The following is a 21,948-nucleotide window of genomic DNA, read 5'->3' on the forward strand; positions in this document are numbered from 1 at the left end:
AGAATTTATTAATTTTTATCGAAATAAAAATTAAAATCTAAATGATTTTCGAACATTGACATGTTCTAATACTTTTCAGATTCTCAAAACTTGATACACATAGTCCATGAATTTCTTGAATCAATTCAAAGTAAATATCTTGAAACAAAAGTGAAATTTTAGAAAGAATTTTATTCTTGAAGTAAATTTATTTTCAGTGTGCATCCATCCAGATGTTAGTTTAATTAATTACTGTTGAGTTGTTAAGAACCAGTAAATTCTGAATAAATTAATGTAATTCGATACTACATTAAATTTAATTTGTTTGCGGTAAATAGTCTGTGGAAAAAAAAAAAAAAAAAAAAAAAAAAAAAACAGTCATTGTAGGAAATCAAACGTTTTTGTTAATCAATAAAACTAAACAATTGCTAATGATTAAATTTTTGGAAATTGCATTTTTTCATTTAAAATAACCGATTTTTGCACTACTTATAATGTCATTTACTTATGAAGAGAAGAAAGAAAAAAAAGAGAATAAAAAAAGAACTAGAAATAGATAGTAGTATTGAACAAAACACACTTGATTGCTGCGGATAGTTCTGAATAAAATGAAAAAAAATTATCCATCCCTCGCGAGCTTATTTTTGACACCACGCAAGCGATAGGTAATTATAGTCTAAATCTATAAAATATTAGGTAGAGCTTTATTTCTCTGAAGTAAAGCTTCAGCTTATACACTTAAAGGTAATTTGTTTCTGTTTTCATAATTGCACGGTAGGTTAATAATATATCAAAAGTTTATTTTTCTGTAGGAAATATACTGAAATTGAATCATTTCATGATATCTATTTTTACATTGCAATAAATTGTATATTCTTTTGAGAACGAATGACTTGCTAGAAAAATTAAAAGTTTATTTTGATACTTTTATGAAAATAATCTGATTGATATTTTTGGTGGTAAAAATGCATCGCAAAGTTATTAACATTTGTGAAAAGATCGTAAGGTTGAGAATATTTTTTTTTTACACGATATTGATATTTTTTTGACTGCAAATATAAAAAATTTTCGAAATTTTAGATTTTCTGGCGTTTGGCCGGCTAAAAATACCGCACCAATAATACTTAAAATATTAAATCCCATTTTTCGAGTGGGAAATTTCACGTTATTTTCGTTGTTATTTACAAGCGTGATAGGAGACATTGTTGAAAATTACAATGATTTGACGATTGTTACTAATGATATGTGTTTCATATTTGGTACCGGTATGTCGTTTTCGAAATCTTGCTGTTATTTTGTTCAGTATGATCAAATAATGAATCTCATTGATGAGATTTATTCTCTACTTGATGTGATACAACAATCAAATGGTAAGCGAAAATTTTTATTGTCTTTAAAGTTTACATTTTACGTATAAGCACACGAAAAAAATATAGCATTGGATATAAATCATTTTATACAGTTTTTACAATGAACTTTTCTCATGTAAATTAAAAATTTTTCTATAGACTGATTTTAAAGTTTTTACAATGTAAGATTTCCATTTTTTTTAACATAAAATTTACAATTTCAGTTTTAAAGATTTTTAATTGTAAAAATTATATTCCTCAAAATATAAATTTGAAAATTATATCTTAACAAGATAAAAACTGTTAACTCACCAATTTTTTCTGTAATTTAAACTGAACTTATTTTCCGTACACCATCATGAAAATAATAAAAATAACATTTTTGGAACTCAAATTGTCGATACCTGATAAAAACTCAATTGCACGCCTCATAAGCAAAGCGTTGAGGTTGTGCTCTACTCTCGACATTTCAAAAAAAGCAGTTTTTTCGAAACTGAAATTGATTTTTTGTTATTTATATCGCACTTATAGGTTAATATGAGTACACTTACATCAAGTCAAATAATTTGTCAGGCACATAAAATATATTTCAATAACAATTTTTTTGTTTAACATAGTAAATAATAACATTAAACATAATCTTTTCTGAACGTCCGTGTATGGATGGGTGTAGGTGGCAGGGAAATTGGTCGAAAAAATGATCGTACCAGAATAATTTTTTTTTTTATTATCTCAAGTAACACACGACGGACTTTCTCAATTAATATGAGCGTTCAATTCACTGTCGTTAAATTATTATTTATAAAAAACTAATATATGACTGTGGATTTTTTTGTATATCTATCTATATATTTTATTATAGTATTTTTTTTCCTCACCTTAGAGTTATGGCGCCACTTAACTATAACAGAGTTTTCAGTTTTTTATTATTTTGCTTTTTATATTTTATTTCAATCAATTTTATTGTGAAAAATGAGATTATGAGGCGTTACTGACTGTTTTTACACAAACTTATGTTAATTCTACATTCTAGTGTGTTAAATCAACACATGAGAATGTAAAATTCTACACACTAGAGTGTAATATTCTACACAAAAATTTTTACACTTTACACAATGACGAAAAATTTTTAACTGTGTAACTCACTAATAACTAATCATTACCCTTTTCAGACGCAGGGGTTCACGAATTACTAACTTCTACAGCCCGACAAGAAAATACAACTCTAAAATATTTTTTTTCGGTTCTATCACTGCTGGCTCTATCAAGAATCATGGCCGGTCGTAAAACAGAAACCGGATTACCTCTGCGAGCAACGTATCCCTTTGACACATCCGAATCCCCAATTCACCAAATCATGTACTTCTATCACTCATACTGTATAGAATGCAGCGTGATGACAATATTGGGAATTGATATTTTGGGAGTTTCTTTTGTAAGATGGTCAACAGTTCTGCTAAAAGTGTTATCATCAAACTACCAAAAATGTGACAGCACTTTGTATCGGAAGTCTTTATTAACCAATACAAAGTCTTTCAACAAGCTAGGTGTGTCCAGTACAGATGAACATACGGGTACAAAAATCAAAACTTTTATACCATTTGAAGCAGAACATACTAACAAAAATGATAACACTCTTGATTGCTTTACCGAGAGGTTCAAATTATGCATAAAGCAGCATCAAAAACTCATAGAAATTACCAATAACCTTTGCAGCACGCTCAGTTATTGTATGCTGATCCAAGTTGTTTCAAGTACAAGTATGATTTGCATGAATGGGATTCAACTGATTTTGGTTCGTTATTGACATTAACATTGTTTTTAACGAGTTTTGTCATTAGTTTAAAAAAGTATCGGTGCTATTAGAAAAAAATGATTTTTTGTTCTGAGTATTAAATTTGCAACCCAGTTTTCATTTCAAAAAACTAACTACTCTGATTAAAGAACGAATTAAAAAGTGTTGCAAATAACAAAATTTGAATTCTTCTAAGACTTGGATGAAATAGTAATTTATGTCATATGGCCGCAAAGTGGCGATTTTCTGACAACGACGATGTTGCAATATGAGCTTAAAGTTCGTGGCGGGAATGTACGAAAATGAGCTTAATTTTAACGTCCGAGGCGAAGCCGAGGGCGGAAATTTACGCTCGTTTTCGTACATTCGCGTCACAAACTTTAAAGCGAATATCGTAAAATCGTCGTTATCAAAATCACCACTTAGTGGCCAAATGACATACAATATTTTTTGTTATTATCGCTCCATAAATTTAACTTTTGAGGGATAGGAGGCAAATAATGACATACTCAAATTTTATGAAGTTTTACAAGAGCAAAAAAACTTAATTTTATATTAATTATCTTTTTATTAATATTTATTTATAACGTGGTTGTTATTTTATTAACATTAGGTCCGCTTCGTAATAAACTGCCAGCAAAGAAAGAATTAGCGCCACTCAATAGTAACTAAGTTTAAAATTTACTCAAAATCCATCGGTCAGTACACTAGAATTTGATTTATTTCGTTCTAAATTTCATCCGATTGCACAAGGACAGTACGGAAAAAAGAGGGAAGTAAACTTTGCGGCCTAGTCCGCGGAAAAAAGGTGGTATGGTAGAATCTCTAGAAATGAGTATCTTTTCGGACGCCACCCAGCGCTCAAAAGTTAAACTTTTGAAACGAGTATAACAAAAAAGTATTTTCAATACTTTTGAATCTCTTTTCTTATGAAGAATTAATATTGTCTATCACTTTGAATTTTTTATACTAACTGGAGTAATGACAATTAGTCATATATTATCGTCCAATATTTCTAAAGAACATTATAATAAAGGATAATTTTTACTAATGAAGTATGAACAGATTGCCAAATTAATACTCAAAACAGAAACTTTTGTCCAATCGAAAAAGTATATGATTTATCATACACAAATATCTTAAAATTAAATAATAATTTCTGCACGCATCATGATGTGAAGCGTCACAGAGTGGTTGATAATCGAAAAATATTTATCGCCTCTTTCTATTTACTGCAGCACATGAATGAAGGCTCATATATTATCAAATTCATAGCTGGCTTGGTAGTAGCGTTCGCACAATTATTTATTTGGTGTTGGTTCGGTAACGAATTGATTTTCACGGTAAGTTATTTATATTACAATCAACTTCTTAATCAAACTATTAATTCAATAATATTCAAGCTTGAAGTTTATGTAAATATTAATTCCAAAAACGCAAATATATTTAAGAGTTTGGTTATGGGGACGCTGAAGGCGTAACTTTTAATTTACAAAATTTATTAGTTATTCAAAAAATAAAATCAAATCAATTTAAAAATAAAAATTTCTTCCAGGCCGATTCATTAACAGAAAGCCTATGGTTGTGCGGATGGGAAAATTCACTTTCTAACAATATTAAAAATTCTTTGACTATTTCAATGGCACAAACATTGCGACCGATTGAACTTAATGCTATTGGTCTTTTCCAATTCACTATGCCAACATTCCTGGAAGTAAATAAAAAAATTTATTGTTTAAACTCATTATACTATTCCTTTCATAATTTATTTACCAAAGTTTTATATTTTTCTTCAGATCGTCAAAAAATCGTACTCAGTGATGATATTCTTCTTGACTATGATACCAAATTAGGTTCGACTTACATGATTGGTTGAAGAAATAAATTAATGCTAATACATAAATTTTTGTAACTTTATAATTATTACCTCCATACATACCTATATTTATAAACTAATTTTATAAGTTATTGAAAATTTTTTACTTTTTATAATTCATTCTCATCTGGTTTGGTAATAAAAATGTTTATCTTTTATTCTCCGATGCTGAAATTTTAATTTATTTGACGGAAAATCATTACTCATGACTCATGACTATATTTTTGATAACAAATGATTTGCTCCTTTGAGATCCTGGATAGTTTTAAATTTCTAAAATTGACTTTGAAAAAATTTAATTATTTAAAATTAGACAAAAACACCTCTTTTTTACAAATTTTAACTTTGTGACCAGAAAAACTATAAAATTATCATCAAATGTTGATTTTTGAGCGTCATGTCAAAAAATAAGTACTTTATTATTTCATAACATCCATCGATGATTTTCGTAATCAGTGTAACTTGATTAAAAAAAAAAAAAAAAAACATTAAAATTAGTAGAAAGAAATTCTGCTGAAGAAATTTTTTAATTAAAACAACATTAAAAAATCTGGAAATAAAATGAAAAAGTCTTTAAGCCTTTCAATAATTGTTGTAGTATGTTATTGTTACAATATGTCTTCATTGTGAATGCAAAGAAGAAAAAAAGCTTACAAAGCGAAGTCTCTGAGAGCTTATCGTTGACTGACGATAAAAATTGGTAAGAAAATCACCCCACTTTTTTTTCCGAAGCTCCTTGCAACAAAGTCTGGCAAAAATTACCCTATCAAATATTCATAAGCGGTTTATATAAATCGATATTTATTATTCATCGAAAGCAATTGATTTCGAAGAAAAAAAAAGCCTGCGTAAGTAATAGTGCTAGGTAAAATTACAACATTTAAATAAATTGCTAATTTGTACTTCATATTCGTTTCTTTTTTCGGTATTCCAAATCTTCTGGGAAAAAAAATTCACAACTAGCGACGATGAATAAAAGACCAATCGAAATACATCGCAAGTACTTGGACAAATGCATTTATTGCATCAGGTAACTTTGCATCAAAAAATACAAGAGTTCAATGTTCGATTAATTTAAATTTAAGATAATTTGATACTTTGTCTAAAATTTTTCGTGTTAAGTTTATTTGTCTAAAATTTTTCGTGTCAAATTTATTACTGTTATTAAATAATTTTTGAACTTTTACAATTTATTAGATTATTTGGAATTTGGACATTTGATTCATCAGCAACGATTGTTCAAAAATTCATGAGTGCATTTAGGACAATATTCAATCCGACGATTCTGATTTTTCACTTTCTAACAGTACTCGCAGATATCATAGTGAACTACAACGACCTGATAATCGTGGCTGATGATGGATGTTTTCTTGCCGGTTCATTCACGGTGTGACTGGAAAAAATTTTCATAGAATTAGTAAATCAAGTACACGTCCAATGGAAATTCTCAAAAAATCTTGTGGTAATGCTTTTTTTCACAAGAATTCAGAAACCAAGAAAAAATTCTTGAAGTAATAAAATCAGCTTTTTTTCTTATGAGTTTTTTTAATCCAAGAGTATTTTTTTTAAACAAGGCTAATTTTTTTTCTTTGTTCACTAAATTTAAACTTTCAGATTCAGGAGTACTGACAATTATCAAGCAATACATATTTTTTGAAACTCTCGACTTTTTTATATTGTCATACACGGTAACTTGCCTGGGAATTGGTTTAATCATCCTTCTACCCTTAACCAGAGGCCCCGCATGAAAAAACTATATATGGCTGAACATATATGGAAAGTTATATGGGGAATATGTGATCATATACAACGGCAAAATTATATATATGAAATAATAAATGTTTTGTTAATATAATGAAGATATATTTGATTCAATATAAGTTCAAATATATTAGTGCCGTATATTACTTAGTATATGTTATAAAATATACTATTATTATATAAAAATTACTTAGATAGGAAACTATATAATAGATAAATATATTGTTCGTAAAATATATGTTGAGATAGATTATTACTGTATACTTTCATTTATAAAATTTCAATTATATGGCAATATATATTATTTTATTATAAAATACCATACATCCCGCATGGAGAAATATATATGTCGCATATATAATATATATGCCGCATATATTTACGCAAAAAAAAATATGTTAACATATATTTTTCACATAGATGCTGACATATATGCAGAGATACATGCTTACATATATGTAGACATATATGTAAGCATACACTGAAAAAAAAAATTCTAAGTTTGAGAATTTTTTTACTCAAATCAAGAAAGTTAAATTCTTCAAAATTATTTTCTTAATTGAAGTTAAATTATTTTCTGTGTATCTCTAGACATATATATTGCATTTATATGCACGCATATATGAGAACATATATCTACGCATATATGTGAACATATATCTACGCATATATGTGAACATATATACGGACATATATTTAGCGCAAAAAACATATATGTGAAAATATATATTTGCATATATTTTTCGCATATATATTTTTCCATGCGGGTATAATACCAGATATTTATGATATGTCGAAATAGCTCAAAACGGAAAGATTAATCAAAAAAAAAAAAAAAATTAATAGTTTTTCGTATATCTTAAGTTTCAAGAGCAACTTGATCAATCGAGTTTACGGTCGAAGCAAATCTGAATTTCAGTAAATTAGTAACACATCACGAAATATTTTCTTTTTTTTTATAACTTTTTTTCAGAGAATTATTTGGCCTCAGCATTTTATTGTAATTTTGGTACCAATGCCAATATTAAAATTATATTGAACATATAATTTAAAGTATATTTTAAATTATACTGAAAAATATATTGTTCTTATACTATTTATAATATAGTATTGATTATAATATGTACAATATATTTAATCATTTATAGCTGAAAATATAATTGAAATATATGTTATGAGTATAACATCAATACATAATACTACATATATCATTATTGTATATATGAAACGGCAAAATTTTGCATATGGGTCCTTATATAATCACATATATGTTTATATATGTAAAATATAATTTTTTGTATATGATGAAGGATATATAGCTTTTTCATGCGGGGCGGATTACCAGTGAGAGCAATCTACCCGTTCGATTCGACGAAATCAATGACGTACAAGCTGGCGTTCTTCATCCAAGCCTACAACATAACATTTGGACTGGTGACCATTGTCGCTTTAGAGTTTCTCAGCTGGGGACTGATGAGGTGGACGATTGTCCAATTGAAAGTCTTATCATCCAATTACAGGCATTGCAACAGCGATATCACGCTTATTGGATCATTGAATGTATCAAAATCCACTTACGACAGGATCAAAAACTTTAGCATACTAAAAGTTGATGACGAAGACGTGGAAATACATAATTTCATAGCCTCCGAAGAGAAAGAAGTTGACAGTATTGACGATTGCTTCAATTGGCGGTTCAAAACTTGCATAAAACACCACAAGAGATTGATTCAAATAATTCATCAATTAAACAGTGTTTTCACTACCAGTCTCTTGGTCCAACTTGAAGTCAGCAGTTTTTTGATGTGCTTAAATGGTTATCTTGCATTTATGGTAAGTACTAGAGGTTTCCCGCTCGCTTCGCTGGGCGAATTGAAAAGGAAATAAATTAAATTTTATGTTTTATTTTTATTTATTTTTTTTCATATATTCTATATCTCAAATTTCTTTTCTATATCTCAGTGTTTATAAAATGCAATGCTTTTAATCTGTTACATTTTCGCAATCCCGTAATGAGAACAATTCATCGATTATGTGATCAGCAAAAATAAAATGTATGTAAAATTCTTAGTCCGTTAACTGAATAGCTATATGTAATGTTAAATTTTGGAAACTTTACAATGACTTTTTTGCCGCTGCCAAAGAGACGATTGTTGTAAAAAAATATCACTATTAAGTAAGAAAAATATTTAAATCCGTTGACCTTGGAGGCCATCCCGGTATTTGTCTGTTTCTCTTGAGATTCTATCAAATTTTATATTTGTAGGAACTGTATTTGAAGAATATGAATTTTTTGACAATTATCATTCCCGCACTCCTATGTGGGGGAGAAACTTCGTAAGATCCTATTCGAGATGATTTTTACATTATAAATAAAAGATTCCAACAAAACTTCGAGTCTATAAAAACTATCGATTGGAAATAAGAAATTTTCATTGTTAACGCCCCCACAATCCCTTTTGGGGTTAGAATTCGAGAAAATCCATTTTCAGTTGAACTTGACATCGTACACGAAGATTCTTACCAAATTTAGAATCTGCAGCAGTTACAGTTTGGAAATTAAAATTTTAGATTTTAATACCCACCCCCGCAATCCCTATCGGAAGTAGAATTTTTTGGAATCCATTTTGAGATGATCTCTTCATGACAAATGAAAGATTCCGACCTAATTTCGAGTTTGTAAAAGTTACAGTTTGAAAATGGAAATTTGAAATTCTAACACCCAGCCCCGCAATCCCTGTCGGAAGTAGAATTTATTGAAATCCGTTTTGAGATGATCTCTACATGACAAATAAAAGATTCTTACCAAATTTACAGCTTTTAGAAGCTATATTTTGGAAATTAAGATTTTTTTTTCGCTCTGTGCGGCGGTCCAACGAAATTTATTATTTTTCCGTAAAAAATAATAATTTCATTTTTACTCGGGACTCGAAAAAAAATTTTCCAATTTTTTTGCGCCCCTACGAAAAAAACATTTGAACTAAAAATACACAGCTGAATTCTAAATTCAAGCTTTCATTTGAATCAGTTCCCGAACGACAATCAAAGATTGATAAGATCTATTATGTATCTAATCGCTGGGTTTGTACAATTATTATATTGGTGTGGATTTGGCAATGAACTCAAGTATCAGGTAAATATTAAAACATGTTTACATCAGTCTCTTTAATTTTACAAATTTAAATAATTAAAGTTACTTTGTAAAATAAACTGCTTTTGAAAACGAAAAATAAATTAAACAATAAATTGTTAAAAAATATGCTTGAAATTTTCATAGATAAATGACCTAACAACAAGCCAATGAATGTCTGGTTGGGAAGATAAATACGACAGGGGTATCAAAAATTTGGTTACAACCGCGATGATCAGAGCTATGCAGCCGATGGAAGTTAAAGCTGGTGGTATCTTTATTCTTTCAATGGAAACCTTTCTTTCGGTATTGTAACCAATAATATTTACTATTTTTTTTTATGTAATTACTGAAAATTTACAGCTCAATTTCTCATAGATTCCTAAAACATCTTACTCGGTATTTGTGTTTCTGACTACTGTATCTGAGAACAACTGATTGCATGATACTAAGAAATTAATGTATAACATATACATGCGCTTTTGTCAGTAACTGACGACAATAAAAACAAAATATGGATGATGATATAGTTAAAACTAATTTTTTTAGTCATTAATAGTTTAGAACTAAGCATTGTTAGTCATTTGTAAGAAAGAAAACTTTTTTCTGGTGTTAAAGACTTTGAAATAAATAAAATTATTAATATTAATTACCACTAGTTGAATATTTTAACATTGATAGTTTGAAAAAGTCTATGATAAATAATTACACTGTGATTCGGTGCTATGCAGTACTAGTACATACATGAGAATAACAATGTTGATTAATATTCATGTCAGTACTGAATAAGAAAAACAATGTTGATTCATATTGATGTCACATTTTTTACTCCTCAGTCATCATAGTATTGAGGATAGCAAAGTATGAATAAGACTTTTGTATTATCTGAAAAAAAATTTTGTTACTTCACCAGAGGCTCATACGTATGTTAGAAAGCTCGTACAGCTCTAGCCATTCATTAGCAAGCCTGCTCGTAAAATAATTTATTATGGCTATATATGACCTAATATGTTCATATCAGGCTAAATATGAGAATAAACAGACATGATAATTTTTCAGTTATTTATTCTTTCTAGAAATTTGCACGTCAATTAACAAGTCGTATTAATTAATAATAGGTTTAATAGTTGATTAAACTTAAAATTAATGTTGGATAAGCTAGTTTCCGTGGACAAATTTCCTGATATAGCCTGATATGCTCATATATGACATCAAAATTTTTATGAATATATATGGCTGAGGCTATATATGGTGTAATATGCAGAGATATTCCTTTTTTATGTGTTCTTAAATGACGTGATATGTCCTGATTTAAAAACCATTTAGATCAGATCACATCAAGCCATGAATAGAATAGTAATTTATGTCATATGGCCGCAAAGTAACGGTTTTATGACAACGACGATGTTGCGATATGAGCTTAAGGTTCGTGGCGGGAATGTACGAAAACGGGCGCAATTTTAAAGTCCGAGGCAAAGCCGAGGACGGAAATTTACGCTCGTTTTCGTACATTCGCGTCACAAACTTTAAAGCGAATATCGTAAAATCGTCGTTGTCAAAATCACCACTTAGTGGCCAAATGACATACAATATTTTTTGTTATTATCGCTCCATAAGTTTAACTTTTGAGGGATGGGAGGCAAATAATGACATATTCAAATTTTATGAAGTTTCACAAAAGCCAAAAAACTTAATTTTATATTTATTATCTTTTTATTAATATTTATTTATGACGTGGTTGTTATTTCATTAACATTAGGTCCGCTTCGTAATTAATTGCCAGCAGAGAAATAATTAGCGCCACTCAATAGTAACTAAGTTTAAAAATTTACTCAAAATCCATCGGTCGGTACACTAGAATTTGATTTATTTCGTTCTAAATTTCATCCGATTGCACAAGGACAGTACGGAAAAAAAAGGAGAAGTAAACTTTGCGGCCTAGGCCGCGGAAAAAAGGCCGTATGGTAGAGTCTTTAGAAATGAGTATTTTTTCGGACGCCACCCAGCACTCAAAAGTTGAACTTTTGGAGCGAGTATAACAAAAAATTTTTTTACGGATACTACAATGATCAATTTGAAATTATAGTTACCGACAAGTAAGTTTCCATGGAAAAAATGAAAAAGTAACCCGCGGTCATAACCATCGGCGTAAGTCCTTGTAATAATCCTATGATAATTACTTGTTTGTCATTTGTTTTAAAATGATTTTCCCATCCACAATCGTAAATGCTTCTCTGCAAGGCGTCATGCTGTAACAGTAAAATCCCACTTCTATGACGGCCACCGAAATGAACCCTCTAGTTTAGTAATGAAAGTATAAACCTCTTTGATAAGAAAATCCCCATAAATAGACCAGTAGAGCAGGTGACAAAGCCCACTGAGAAGCATTATCAAATCTCTAAAGATGTTTCTACCTTTCTTGAGACCCTATAATACATTAAAAATTAAATAAACTGGATTAGTACGATAGTTACCTGACTAACCAGCGCCATTTGAAAAAGACCAATGCAAGTTAGCATGCAATCAGAGGCTATTTGGGCGAAGAAAACCAGACTGAAAAGATTGTTGTATGCATCAATTACGTCTATTATCCTACGATGGTGGAATACGCACAGCTTGAACCTCTTGATGAATGAGTCTTGGTCGACGCGTACCTCATCTTCAGTGAAAGGAATGAAGGCATGGATTTCTCGTTGCTTTTCAGTTGTCTTAAAGTACTTGTAGTTCAAGGCGATTTCGTAATTTTCATTGGACATCGAAAAAGTGGCGCGGGGTGTGTCAAAATTGTTACAGTGACGGAAGTTTGACTGGAGCACCACTAGCTGGATGTTTATCCACCTGATCAGTCCCATGACTGCAGGATCATGGATCAGGACCCACAAGTTATTGGTAACCAGACTGTAGTATTCGATCGCGTAGATTATTTCAAACAGGGGGGATGGTGTCTCGTCGAAGGGAAAAGTAGCCCGGATCGGCAGGATTCGCGTTCTCAAAATTGTTTTTATCGGTAACAAGCAAGACAAACTAACAGACGTAATTGCTAATATAAACATCGAGAAATCAAAATTTTGGTAGGTCATCGCTACCTGGATCTCGGTTATTATTCCTAAATCTGTGGGTGTTAATAGTTATCATTCATTATTTACACTGATAGATAAATTTGTTAATATTTATTAAAAGTTAATAACAAGATCATTGTACTTGCCAGATGAGTACTTAAGCTTTTTGATGGGACCATGGACCTTATCGATAAGCTCATGGAAGGCCTCCTGATTCCTGTGGATTACCAGAGTCTTTAAAATGGTAGCTATCATTGGAAGTATGTACCCAAAATTATAGGAAACTTCTTGAATGTTGTCCATGTTGCAGAAAAAGTCTGCGGTACTCAGTACTACTACCAATATAGTGGTGATCCAGTTTACTACCCTCATCGTGAGTCCTTTCAAGTATCCTGACAGTGACTGCGATGAAGGATCTATTAGCCCGAGACACCTTTACCGAAGATTTACATCAAAATAAGTACCGTTATACATTTCTCACAAAAATTAAGGGAGAAAGAAAAAAATCCAAATTTTTGGGGGATTCTCAACAGGCTATAACTTGAAGAAAAATGGTTGTACAGCAAATAAAAAAAGAAAGTAAATTATAGCTCCAAGTGTTTAGTTTTTGGATATAAGTTCCAAAAGTGTTTTTTGAAATTTTTTTTTCGAGTAACCTCAAGAAAACTACCGAGAAAAAAAATTTTCGAAATTTTTTTGTTTTTTCTTTTTAGTCTACGGACTTGGAAAAAAATTTTTTGACTTAACCTCTAAATAGACCGGATAACTTTCTTATTCAGCTTCAATTTGTTTTTGAAGAGAACTCGATGAGAGTATTTTTCGCGGAGATATTAGTGTTTGAATAGAAAAGGATCATTTTGTCTTTGATTATCAATAACTCAGCAACCAATAATTGCACAAAAAATTCAAGGTAAGTTTCGAAAACTGGAATGAATCCTCTTCGTAGGTAGGCTATTAATTTTTTGAAAAAAATATTTTTTTCAGTCATTACATGAATTCAAAAAAGCAACCAAAGAAGCGCTTTTCGAAGTTTTTTGAAAAATCAAGCGCCTAATCAAAAATATCGAGGAAACCACTAATATTAAGTGTGCCCTTTAACAGTTTAATATACACGGAAAGAAAAATGTGGGAACTATACCCATAATTTGATAGGAACAGCTCCCAGGCAATTATAGAAACTGTTCCGAGACAATTATAGGAACTGTTCCCATAATTATAAGAAAATTTCCTAGAATTATGGGAACAGTTCCCATAACGATGGTAATTGTTCCTATAATGGTGTAGGAATGGTTTCTATAATTATCCTATACAATTATAGGAACCATTCCTACATTATTACACTGATAGAAGGATTTATTAACTATTGATAATTTAATTTATTTGAAGACAATTATTTAATTTATTAAATTTTAATAAATATTTTTTAACATTCAATAAATATTTATTTAGGAGGAAAGTACATTTATTAATAGTTAATAAGTATTTATTAATAGTTAACAAATATTTATTAACAATTAATAAATATTTTGTTGAGTGAATTTGTTTCGCTTGCAATGTCATATGATTTGAAGATTGCTTATAAACAAAAATCATCTTTATAAATTATTTGCATTAATTATATTACATTATAATAAAGTTTATTGTAAAATACCAAATTCTATCACAGCTCATAATTATCTTTTATATTTTTAAATATTAAAAACGTTAATTTATTTAGTGAATTTAATTATTATCACGTATTCTAGCTGTAGGGTTATAAAAAGTGTCAAAAAAAATTGCTATTTTTGCTTTTTATTTTAAATAAATATTTGTTAATAAACTGTACTTAATAATCACTTATTAACTGATAATAAATATTTGTTAACAGTTAACGAATATTTATTAACATTTAATAAATAATTTATTAACTGTTAATAAATATTTATTAAATCCTATGATGTTAAAAAATCATTTATTAACAGTTAATAAAGTTTATTAAATATAAACAAATTTTTCTATCAGTGTATGGGAATGATTCCCATAATATTATGGGAAATATTCCCATAATGATATAGTAATGGTTTCTATATCAATATGATAACTATTCTCATAATGGTATAGGAATGATTTCTAAAATATTATAAGCATCATTCCTATACCATTATGGGAATCTAAAGATAAAATCTTCGTGCGGAATCAGTTCAAAGTTTTTTCGAATTTTTTTTATTTGATTTTTTTGAAAATTTTTATTTTCCAAAATTTTGATTGTTTTTACGTATCAATTTCTTGTTAATTATAATTTTTTAATAATCTGAATAACTTGCAAAATTCAGATTTTTTTATCCTGTCGAAAGAAAAATTAATCTGGAATTATTTCGGAATCGATCCGAAATTGTGTCGTTAAAAGAAATACCTATTTTAATTTATTTTTTTTTTATTGCAGGAATGACTCCAATATTGGTATAGAAATAATTCCTATAATAGTATAGGAATACACGGAGAGAAAAATATGGAAATCATTCCTATAATTTTAATGAAATGTTTTCCTATACAATTTTAGGAGTGATTACTTAAATTATGGGAATTGTACCCATAATCTTTGGGAAATGTCACTATAATTATGGGAATGGTTCCTATAATTATAGGAACGATACCTATTATTATAACTGTAATATCGGCATGATTCCCATAATATATAGGAATGGTTTCCATAATATATAGGAATAGTTTCTATAATATTATAGGAACCATTCCTATAATATTATGGGAACCATTCCCATAATATTATAGTGATGATGCCTAATAATATTGAGATATTTATCATTACAACTCAAGTTATTTGTGACTTCGATGACCACTTTGAAGCATTTGAAATTATTAGTAATTTCGATAATTTTACTTGCTTCCCAATAACATCACTTGAAATATGTAAAATAAGTAATATTGTTCATATAAATAATAAAAGTTACACATCCAAAAGGTGGATTTAATAAATATTAAACGTATGTATTGTAAATTCATAATTTGTTTTAAAAATAAAATGAAATTGTAAAAATAAACAATGAATTTCCATTTCTACTTTGCTCCTCTAATTGTATAGCGAGAAAATATCCCTTTTATTAGAGAAACTTTAGAATTGCTACAATATTTTTCAATATTATCTAACACAATAATAACTGAGTTGGAATAAACAATTTAAGATTAAGTACACACGTAAATAAAAATTATGAAAAAGAAATTTTTTCACTCTAGTGAAAGATCAATTTTTATTTACAAAAAAAAAATTTATTTGCAAAAAAATATATAATAATTACTTTATATTTTTGATGTGATTACTTCATTATTATGAACATAAACATTTTTCTATTATTATGTGCGTCATTGCCATAATATTATAGGAACCATTCCTATAATATTATAGGGACCATTCCTCTAATATTATAGGAAATATTCCTATAATATTATAGGAACCATTCGCATAATATATTGAAGCTATTCCATTATTATGTAGGAATGTTTCCAATAAGCTATGGGTATGGTTCCTATGAGTATAGGATTGATACCTATAATGATCATTTTATTATAGGAACCATTCCCATAATTTTTGGAAAGGTTCCTATAAATTTCTCTCCGTGTAGTTCTCATAATTTTCTTTCCGTGCACCCACAAAAATCCTATAAAATTTCAATTTGATTCAGCCAACCGATTTCTTGTCCCACTCAATTGAAATTTAAAAAAAATTAAAGGAGCAAGAGTTTTGCTCTGAAAAGGTCATAATTTTTATTAAAATAAAAAAAATTTTTTTTTCGACGTGATAACGTCTTATAAATCGATAAATAAGCGAGAGCGCGGAATAAGCGATAGAGAAGCACGATCGGCCTAAACGTTGACTTGTGACACATTTACCTTTCTTCTCGCGTGACGTCAGAGCATTAAATTAGCAAAAATTGTAAATAACATTTGAAAATTAAAAATTAATGTTTTTAACCAGTTTTAAAAAATATTTATGTTAAATTATATTAATTATATCAAATTATTACTAATAAATATAATATAATGATATAATATAATAATAATATATTATAATATAATTATAATATAATAATATAATTAATATAATATTATTAATATAATAATTATATTAATAATTAATATTAATTACAAATAAGTAAAGTAATAATAATTATAAACGTTAAATTAATAAAATAATAAAATAAAATAAAATATTTGAATTAACGAGTGTAAATAAATGTTAATTTGTCGAACAAATTGTAATTTTCAATTAAATCCTTCTTGGTATTAAACAAAATGATGATAAATCAGTGAAAATAATTCAATTTAATTCATAACAGTATGCAATTTTTCATCAATGTTTCTTTATGACGTTATCACGTAAAACCATCGTCCGTAAACCGACTTTACAGGCAACCAATTTTTTTTTTCATTTTTCTCAATTTTGCATCAGTGACTTGGTAAATTAATTAAAAAAAAAAAAAAAAAAAAAAAAAAAAAAATTTCAAAAATTTTTTAACATTCATGTAATGATTGAAAAAAAAATTTTTTTTCTAAATCAATAGCCCATCTTTGTAGAGAATTTATTCAAGTTTTCGATACCCACCTTGAATTTTCTGTGCAATTATTGGTTGCTGAGATATTGATAATCAAAGACAAAACTTTTTTCCAAGTCCGTTGACTAAAAAAAAAAAAAAAAAAAAAAATTTCGAAAATTTTTTTTCTCGGTTATTTTCTTAAGATTACTCAAAAAAAAATTTAACAAAAAATTTTCGAACTCAGATCCAAAAACTAAACACTTGGAGCTACAATTTACTTTTTTTTTTATTTGTTGTACGACCATTTTTCTTCAAGTTACAGCCTGTTGAAAAACTCCCGAAAATTTGGATTATTTTATTTTAATTTTTGTGAGAAGTGTATATAATAGTATTCAGTGATTAGTTTATTTTTTCCATTACTTTCCGAGCCATAGACTGATAGACAAAGTCTTATTGTGAGTCTCTATCGGAGTTTTCTTCATCGTCGTTATGTAGAAAAAAATATACCAACGTTTAATGTTTATTCAAGGTTTATCGCTTCGGATTTTTTTTTATGCTTTTCCACTTAAAGTCAAATAAACCTATCGAAGTCTTTTTAGAACTAAACAGTAGCGTTCAAGCTACCTATACACGATAAGACTCCTATCGATTAACAATTAAAGTTATATCCTTCGTGCAGAAAAGTAAAAAAGAAATTGGTGAGAAACCTGAATAATTTTTGTTCCGCAATTTAGCTAATGGCAGGTTTCAGGTTTCGGACTTCTTAGAAAACCCAAATAGCCGATAAATAATTCACCCTTGTATTCTATTCGATACACGTATGCCGATAAAATATTATGGTTAAGTATCACTCAGAAAAAAAAACATTTAAGGGTTAACTGAAATAATATGAAAAGATATTAAAGAAAAATGGTGCGATGTAACAGCAAAGCAAGAAAAATCGTTAAATGCAACTTAAAAGAAATTTTTTTATTCAATAGATTTTATTTCTAGTTTGCTTTAATTTAAGCATTATTATTTTTTTCTATAGTGATGAATAAAAATGATTATTTATAAAAATATATTCATTGTAAATTGTGCGGTTTCCAAGATTAGGAATAGTCAAATGACATTTCAAATTCATAAACGCCTTTTCACGAGTGATTCATAGGGCGATTTTTATGTTTATATTCCTTGCTATGATCGTTTATATGATAAAAAATATTAAGAATATGCTATTTGTCAGTGATATTATTGAATATGTTACACCAGTAGCGGAGTGATTATCAAAAAATAATTTTATGTATGCATTCAGGAAAAAATTAAATAAACTGTGGACTCGATTCTTAATGCCGTTGAAAAATTGCAATTTTCATCTGGTATGATAATCATTTTACCAAAATTTTTCTTGCAAAGAGTCTTAAAAAAGTCGTTTGTTTAAGATCTTAAACGTGACATTAATCAAGACTATTTTAAGACTCTTTTAAGACGCAAAATTAAAATGCCAAATTAAAAAGCGGATTTTTGAAATTTGGTTCTCAAATTTGTTATGAAAATTAATTTTTAGATTTTTTTAGACGATTTTGCGAGTTTTTAACCTCAACATTTTTGAGTACGCTTTTTTTAAATTGAATCTGAAATTGCTGGAAAATTATTATCCGTCTTTTTTAAGACGCTCCGTTTTAATGTTCCGGAACCCTGTCACTGTGAACTTATCTTAAAATAGTCTTTAAAAATTTTTTTTATTTTTTTAAGACGATTTTAAGATCATTTTAAGACTATTCAAAGAAAAAAATTTTTAAGCCTGTTTTAAGATTTTTTTCTAAGCGACAGAGCTCCAAAACATTATTATTAATCGTCATATAATAGTCTTAAAAAAATTTTTAGACTATTTTAAGATAAGCTCACAGCAACAGAGCTCCAGAAAATTATTATAGAGCATCTTTAAATAGTCTTAAAAAAATGAACAAAAAAAATTTAAAGACTATTTTAAGATAAGCTCACAGCGACAGAGCCCCGAAACATTAATACGGAACGTCTTAAATAAGTCTTTAAATTGTCGGATAATAATTTTTCAACAATTTCAAATTCAATTTAAAAAAGCGCACTCAAAAATGTTGCAGTTGAAAACTCGTAAAATCGTCTAAAAAATGCCTAAAGATTAATTTTCATGCCAAATTTTAGAACCAAATATCAAAAATCTGCTCTAGGAATTTTATTTTGGCGTCTTAAAATAGTCTTAGTTTGTGTCACGTTTAAGATCTTAAACTAACGACTTTTTTAAGACGATTTTTTTTACACGGGCAGTTTGACTGAAAATTCATTTTTTATGCATTAAGGGTGTATTCTGGTCTAGAAATTTGAAAAATCGATTTTTTATTGCATATTTTTAAAGTTTAGACTCTTGAGAATATGCCCTAAAACGGATTTTTCAAAATTCGAATTCCAGCGGAGTGAATCACACAATAAACGGCAGATATTGCCGATTTGAGGACTCGTTTTTTCCAAGAATTCTTTTGTACTTAACATAAACATTTTTATATTCTATCTACACAGTAAAAAATATTTCGTCATTTTGTAGCGTGTTAAAATTTGTGTGTTGAATGTTACACTCTAGTGTGTAGAATTTAAAATTCTCATATGTTGATTTAATGATTTAACACACAAGAATATTAAATTCTACACACTAGAGTGTAATATTCAACGCACAAATTTTAACACTCTACAAAATGACGAAAAATTTTTTACTGTGTAGCTGTTGCCATTTTTAATCAAGGTTATTTACCGATTTTAAAAATAATGGAACTTATGGGCACCACCATTGGTATACTGAAGCTCATACAATTGCTGTCAGACTTAACGAAGTTCGAATTGATCGCTCTGAACTGTAAGCTTCTGATGCTTCAAAAGAAGGCAGAACAGCTCGGTTAGCAGCAAGAACTTCGCAGAAAATGACTTATGAAGTAGAAGGCCCAATGCGTGGATGTGACATCGCTGATTAATCCAAAGTGAGTATTAAATATTATTATCCTAGTTATTCTACTGGAATTGTTTCTCAAACTTCAAGCGCATTTTTCTCAAAACTACTTTTTTTGAAGTGATTACCATGATATCTCAAGTTCTACGCCACCGATTCCTTTGAAATTTAGTGGAAATGTTCTTTATATATCTCTCTATCGCGTGAACCTTGGATTTTAGAAAATTTCAATTTTCAGTATTTTTAAAAAATTCAAAAAGGTCAAAAAAAAGGGGTTAAAAAATCTTTTTTTTTCATGTCGACGCCATTTTGTGAATTTTTTTTTTAGCTCAGATCCATGCGATAGCGACATCTTTACTGATTGAGAATTTCTCAAATTTTTTTATTCCAGATCACTAAAAGGTCTGGAATCATGGTAACCAGGGTGCACCGTTTTTCTGTAACCCTCACTTTATTGACTTATAATTCGACAAATTTTTGATGTTTATTATTTTTTTTCAATTTTTTTTTTTTTTTCTTAAAAAGTCAATAAACATCATAAAAAAAGAAATATATCGTAAAAATATTTTCCTTTTTTTTTATCTTAGTTTAAAAAATGACTAAAATTTAAGCTTCTAGACCAGAATATCCTCTTAAAGAAAGAATCTTTGTGTAGTTATTAAAATTTTCGGCTAACCAAAAATTTCGAAAAACTTCAAATTTGTTACTGTTACTTGCAGATATCATAGTGAACTACAACTACCTGGCAATCGTGACTGACGATGGATGCTTTCTTGCTGGTTCATTCACTGTGTGCTTCAAAGCTTATGAATTTCCTGTACTGGAAAATATTTCAATAAAATTAGTAAATCAAGTACATGTCCCAGTAGAAATTCTTAAAAAATCTTGTGTTAATGCTTTTTTCACAACATTAATTTTCGTACATAATAAAAAATAATTAGACTCACGTAAATATTTTTCTTCAAAATTTCATCTTTCAAAAGATGTAATCGAAAAAAAAAAAAATTCTTGAAGTAATAAAATCAGCTTTTTTCTTATGAGTTTTTTTAATCCAAGAGAATTTTTTTTAAACAAAGCTAATTTTTTTTGTTTGTACACTAAATTTAAACTTTCAGATTCAGGAGTACTGACAATTATCAAGCAATACATATTTTTTTAAACTCTTGACTTTTTCATACTGTCATACACGGTAACTTGCCTGGGAATTGGTTTGGTCATCCTTCTATCCTTAACCAGAGGCGGACTACCAGTGAGAGCAATCTATCCGTTCGATTCGACGAAATTAATGACGAACGAGCTGGCATTCTTCTTCCAAGCTTACAATTGAAAGTCTTCCAATCATCCAATCATTTGATGGGCAGAAAATTGGCAATTTTTTGAATTTATAAGAATTATTAACTAACATGTTTTCATATAAAACTCGAAAAAAAAATTCCATTGTTTTTTGCGCCCCAAGAAAAAATATTTGAACGAAATACACAGCTGAATTCTAAATTTAAACTTTCACTTATAAA

General features: G+C 28.6%; 1 protein-coding gene and 1 pseudogene across 3 annotated transcripts; one reads left to right on the plus strand and one right to left on the minus strand.

Moving 5' to 3' along the window:
- The first annotated feature begins 411 nt into the window (after nucleotides 1-411).
- On the plus strand, nucleotides 412-10,539 carry LOC123260459 (annotated as a pseudogene).
- On the minus strand, nucleotides 10,464-21,417 carry LOC123262125 (odorant receptor 65a). 3 transcript variants are annotated; one of them, XM_044724209.1, is made up of 7 exons: nucleotides 21,382-21,417; nucleotides 21,177-21,254; nucleotides 13,096-13,382; nucleotides 12,374-13,002; nucleotides 12,213-12,317; nucleotides 11,981-12,139; nucleotides 10,464-10,775 (listed from the first exon to the last, which is right to left on the minus strand). In XM_044724209.1, the coding sequence occupies exons 3-7, from the start codon at nucleotides 13,319-13,321 to the stop codon at nucleotides 10,716-10,718; spliced, it is 1,179 nt and encodes a 392-aa protein (XP_044580144.1). In that variant the 5' UTR covers nucleotides 13,322-13,382; nucleotides 21,177-21,254; nucleotides 21,382-21,417; the 3' UTR covers nucleotides 10,464-10,715. The 3 variants fall into 3 exon arrangements, with proteins under 3 accessions (XP_044580144.1, XP_044580143.1, XP_044580146.1); XM_044724208.1 differs by having other exon boundaries at nucleotides 21,174-21,254; XM_044724211.1 differs by lacking the exon at nucleotides 21,382-21,417 and having other exon boundaries at nucleotides 21,174-21,286.
- Nucleotides 21,418-21,948: the final 531 nt, after the last annotated feature.

This window comes from Cotesia glomerata, linkage group LG3 (genome assembly GCF_020080835.1).
Source record: "Cotesia glomerata isolate CgM1 linkage group LG3, MPM_Cglom_v2.3, whole genome shotgun sequence".
NCBI lineage: Eukaryota > Metazoa > Arthropoda > Insecta > Hymenoptera > Braconidae > Cotesia > Cotesia glomerata.

Bases quoted from the DNA above. Each gene is read 5' to 3' on its own strand.
- LOC123262125 (XM_044724209.1), bottom strand. From the start codon at position 13,321: ATGAGGGTAGTAAACTGGATCACCACTATATTGGTAGTAGTACTGAGT. The intron at 12,318-12,373 runs GTTAGTCAGGTA...AATGTATTATAG, and splicing joins GTCTTTTTCAAATGGCGCTG to GGTCTCAAGAAAGGTAGAAA. The intron at 10,776-11,980 runs GTAACTATAATT...ATTTTTTTTCAG, and splicing joins CCATGGAAACTTACTTGTCG to ATAATACAAAAGTCTTATTC.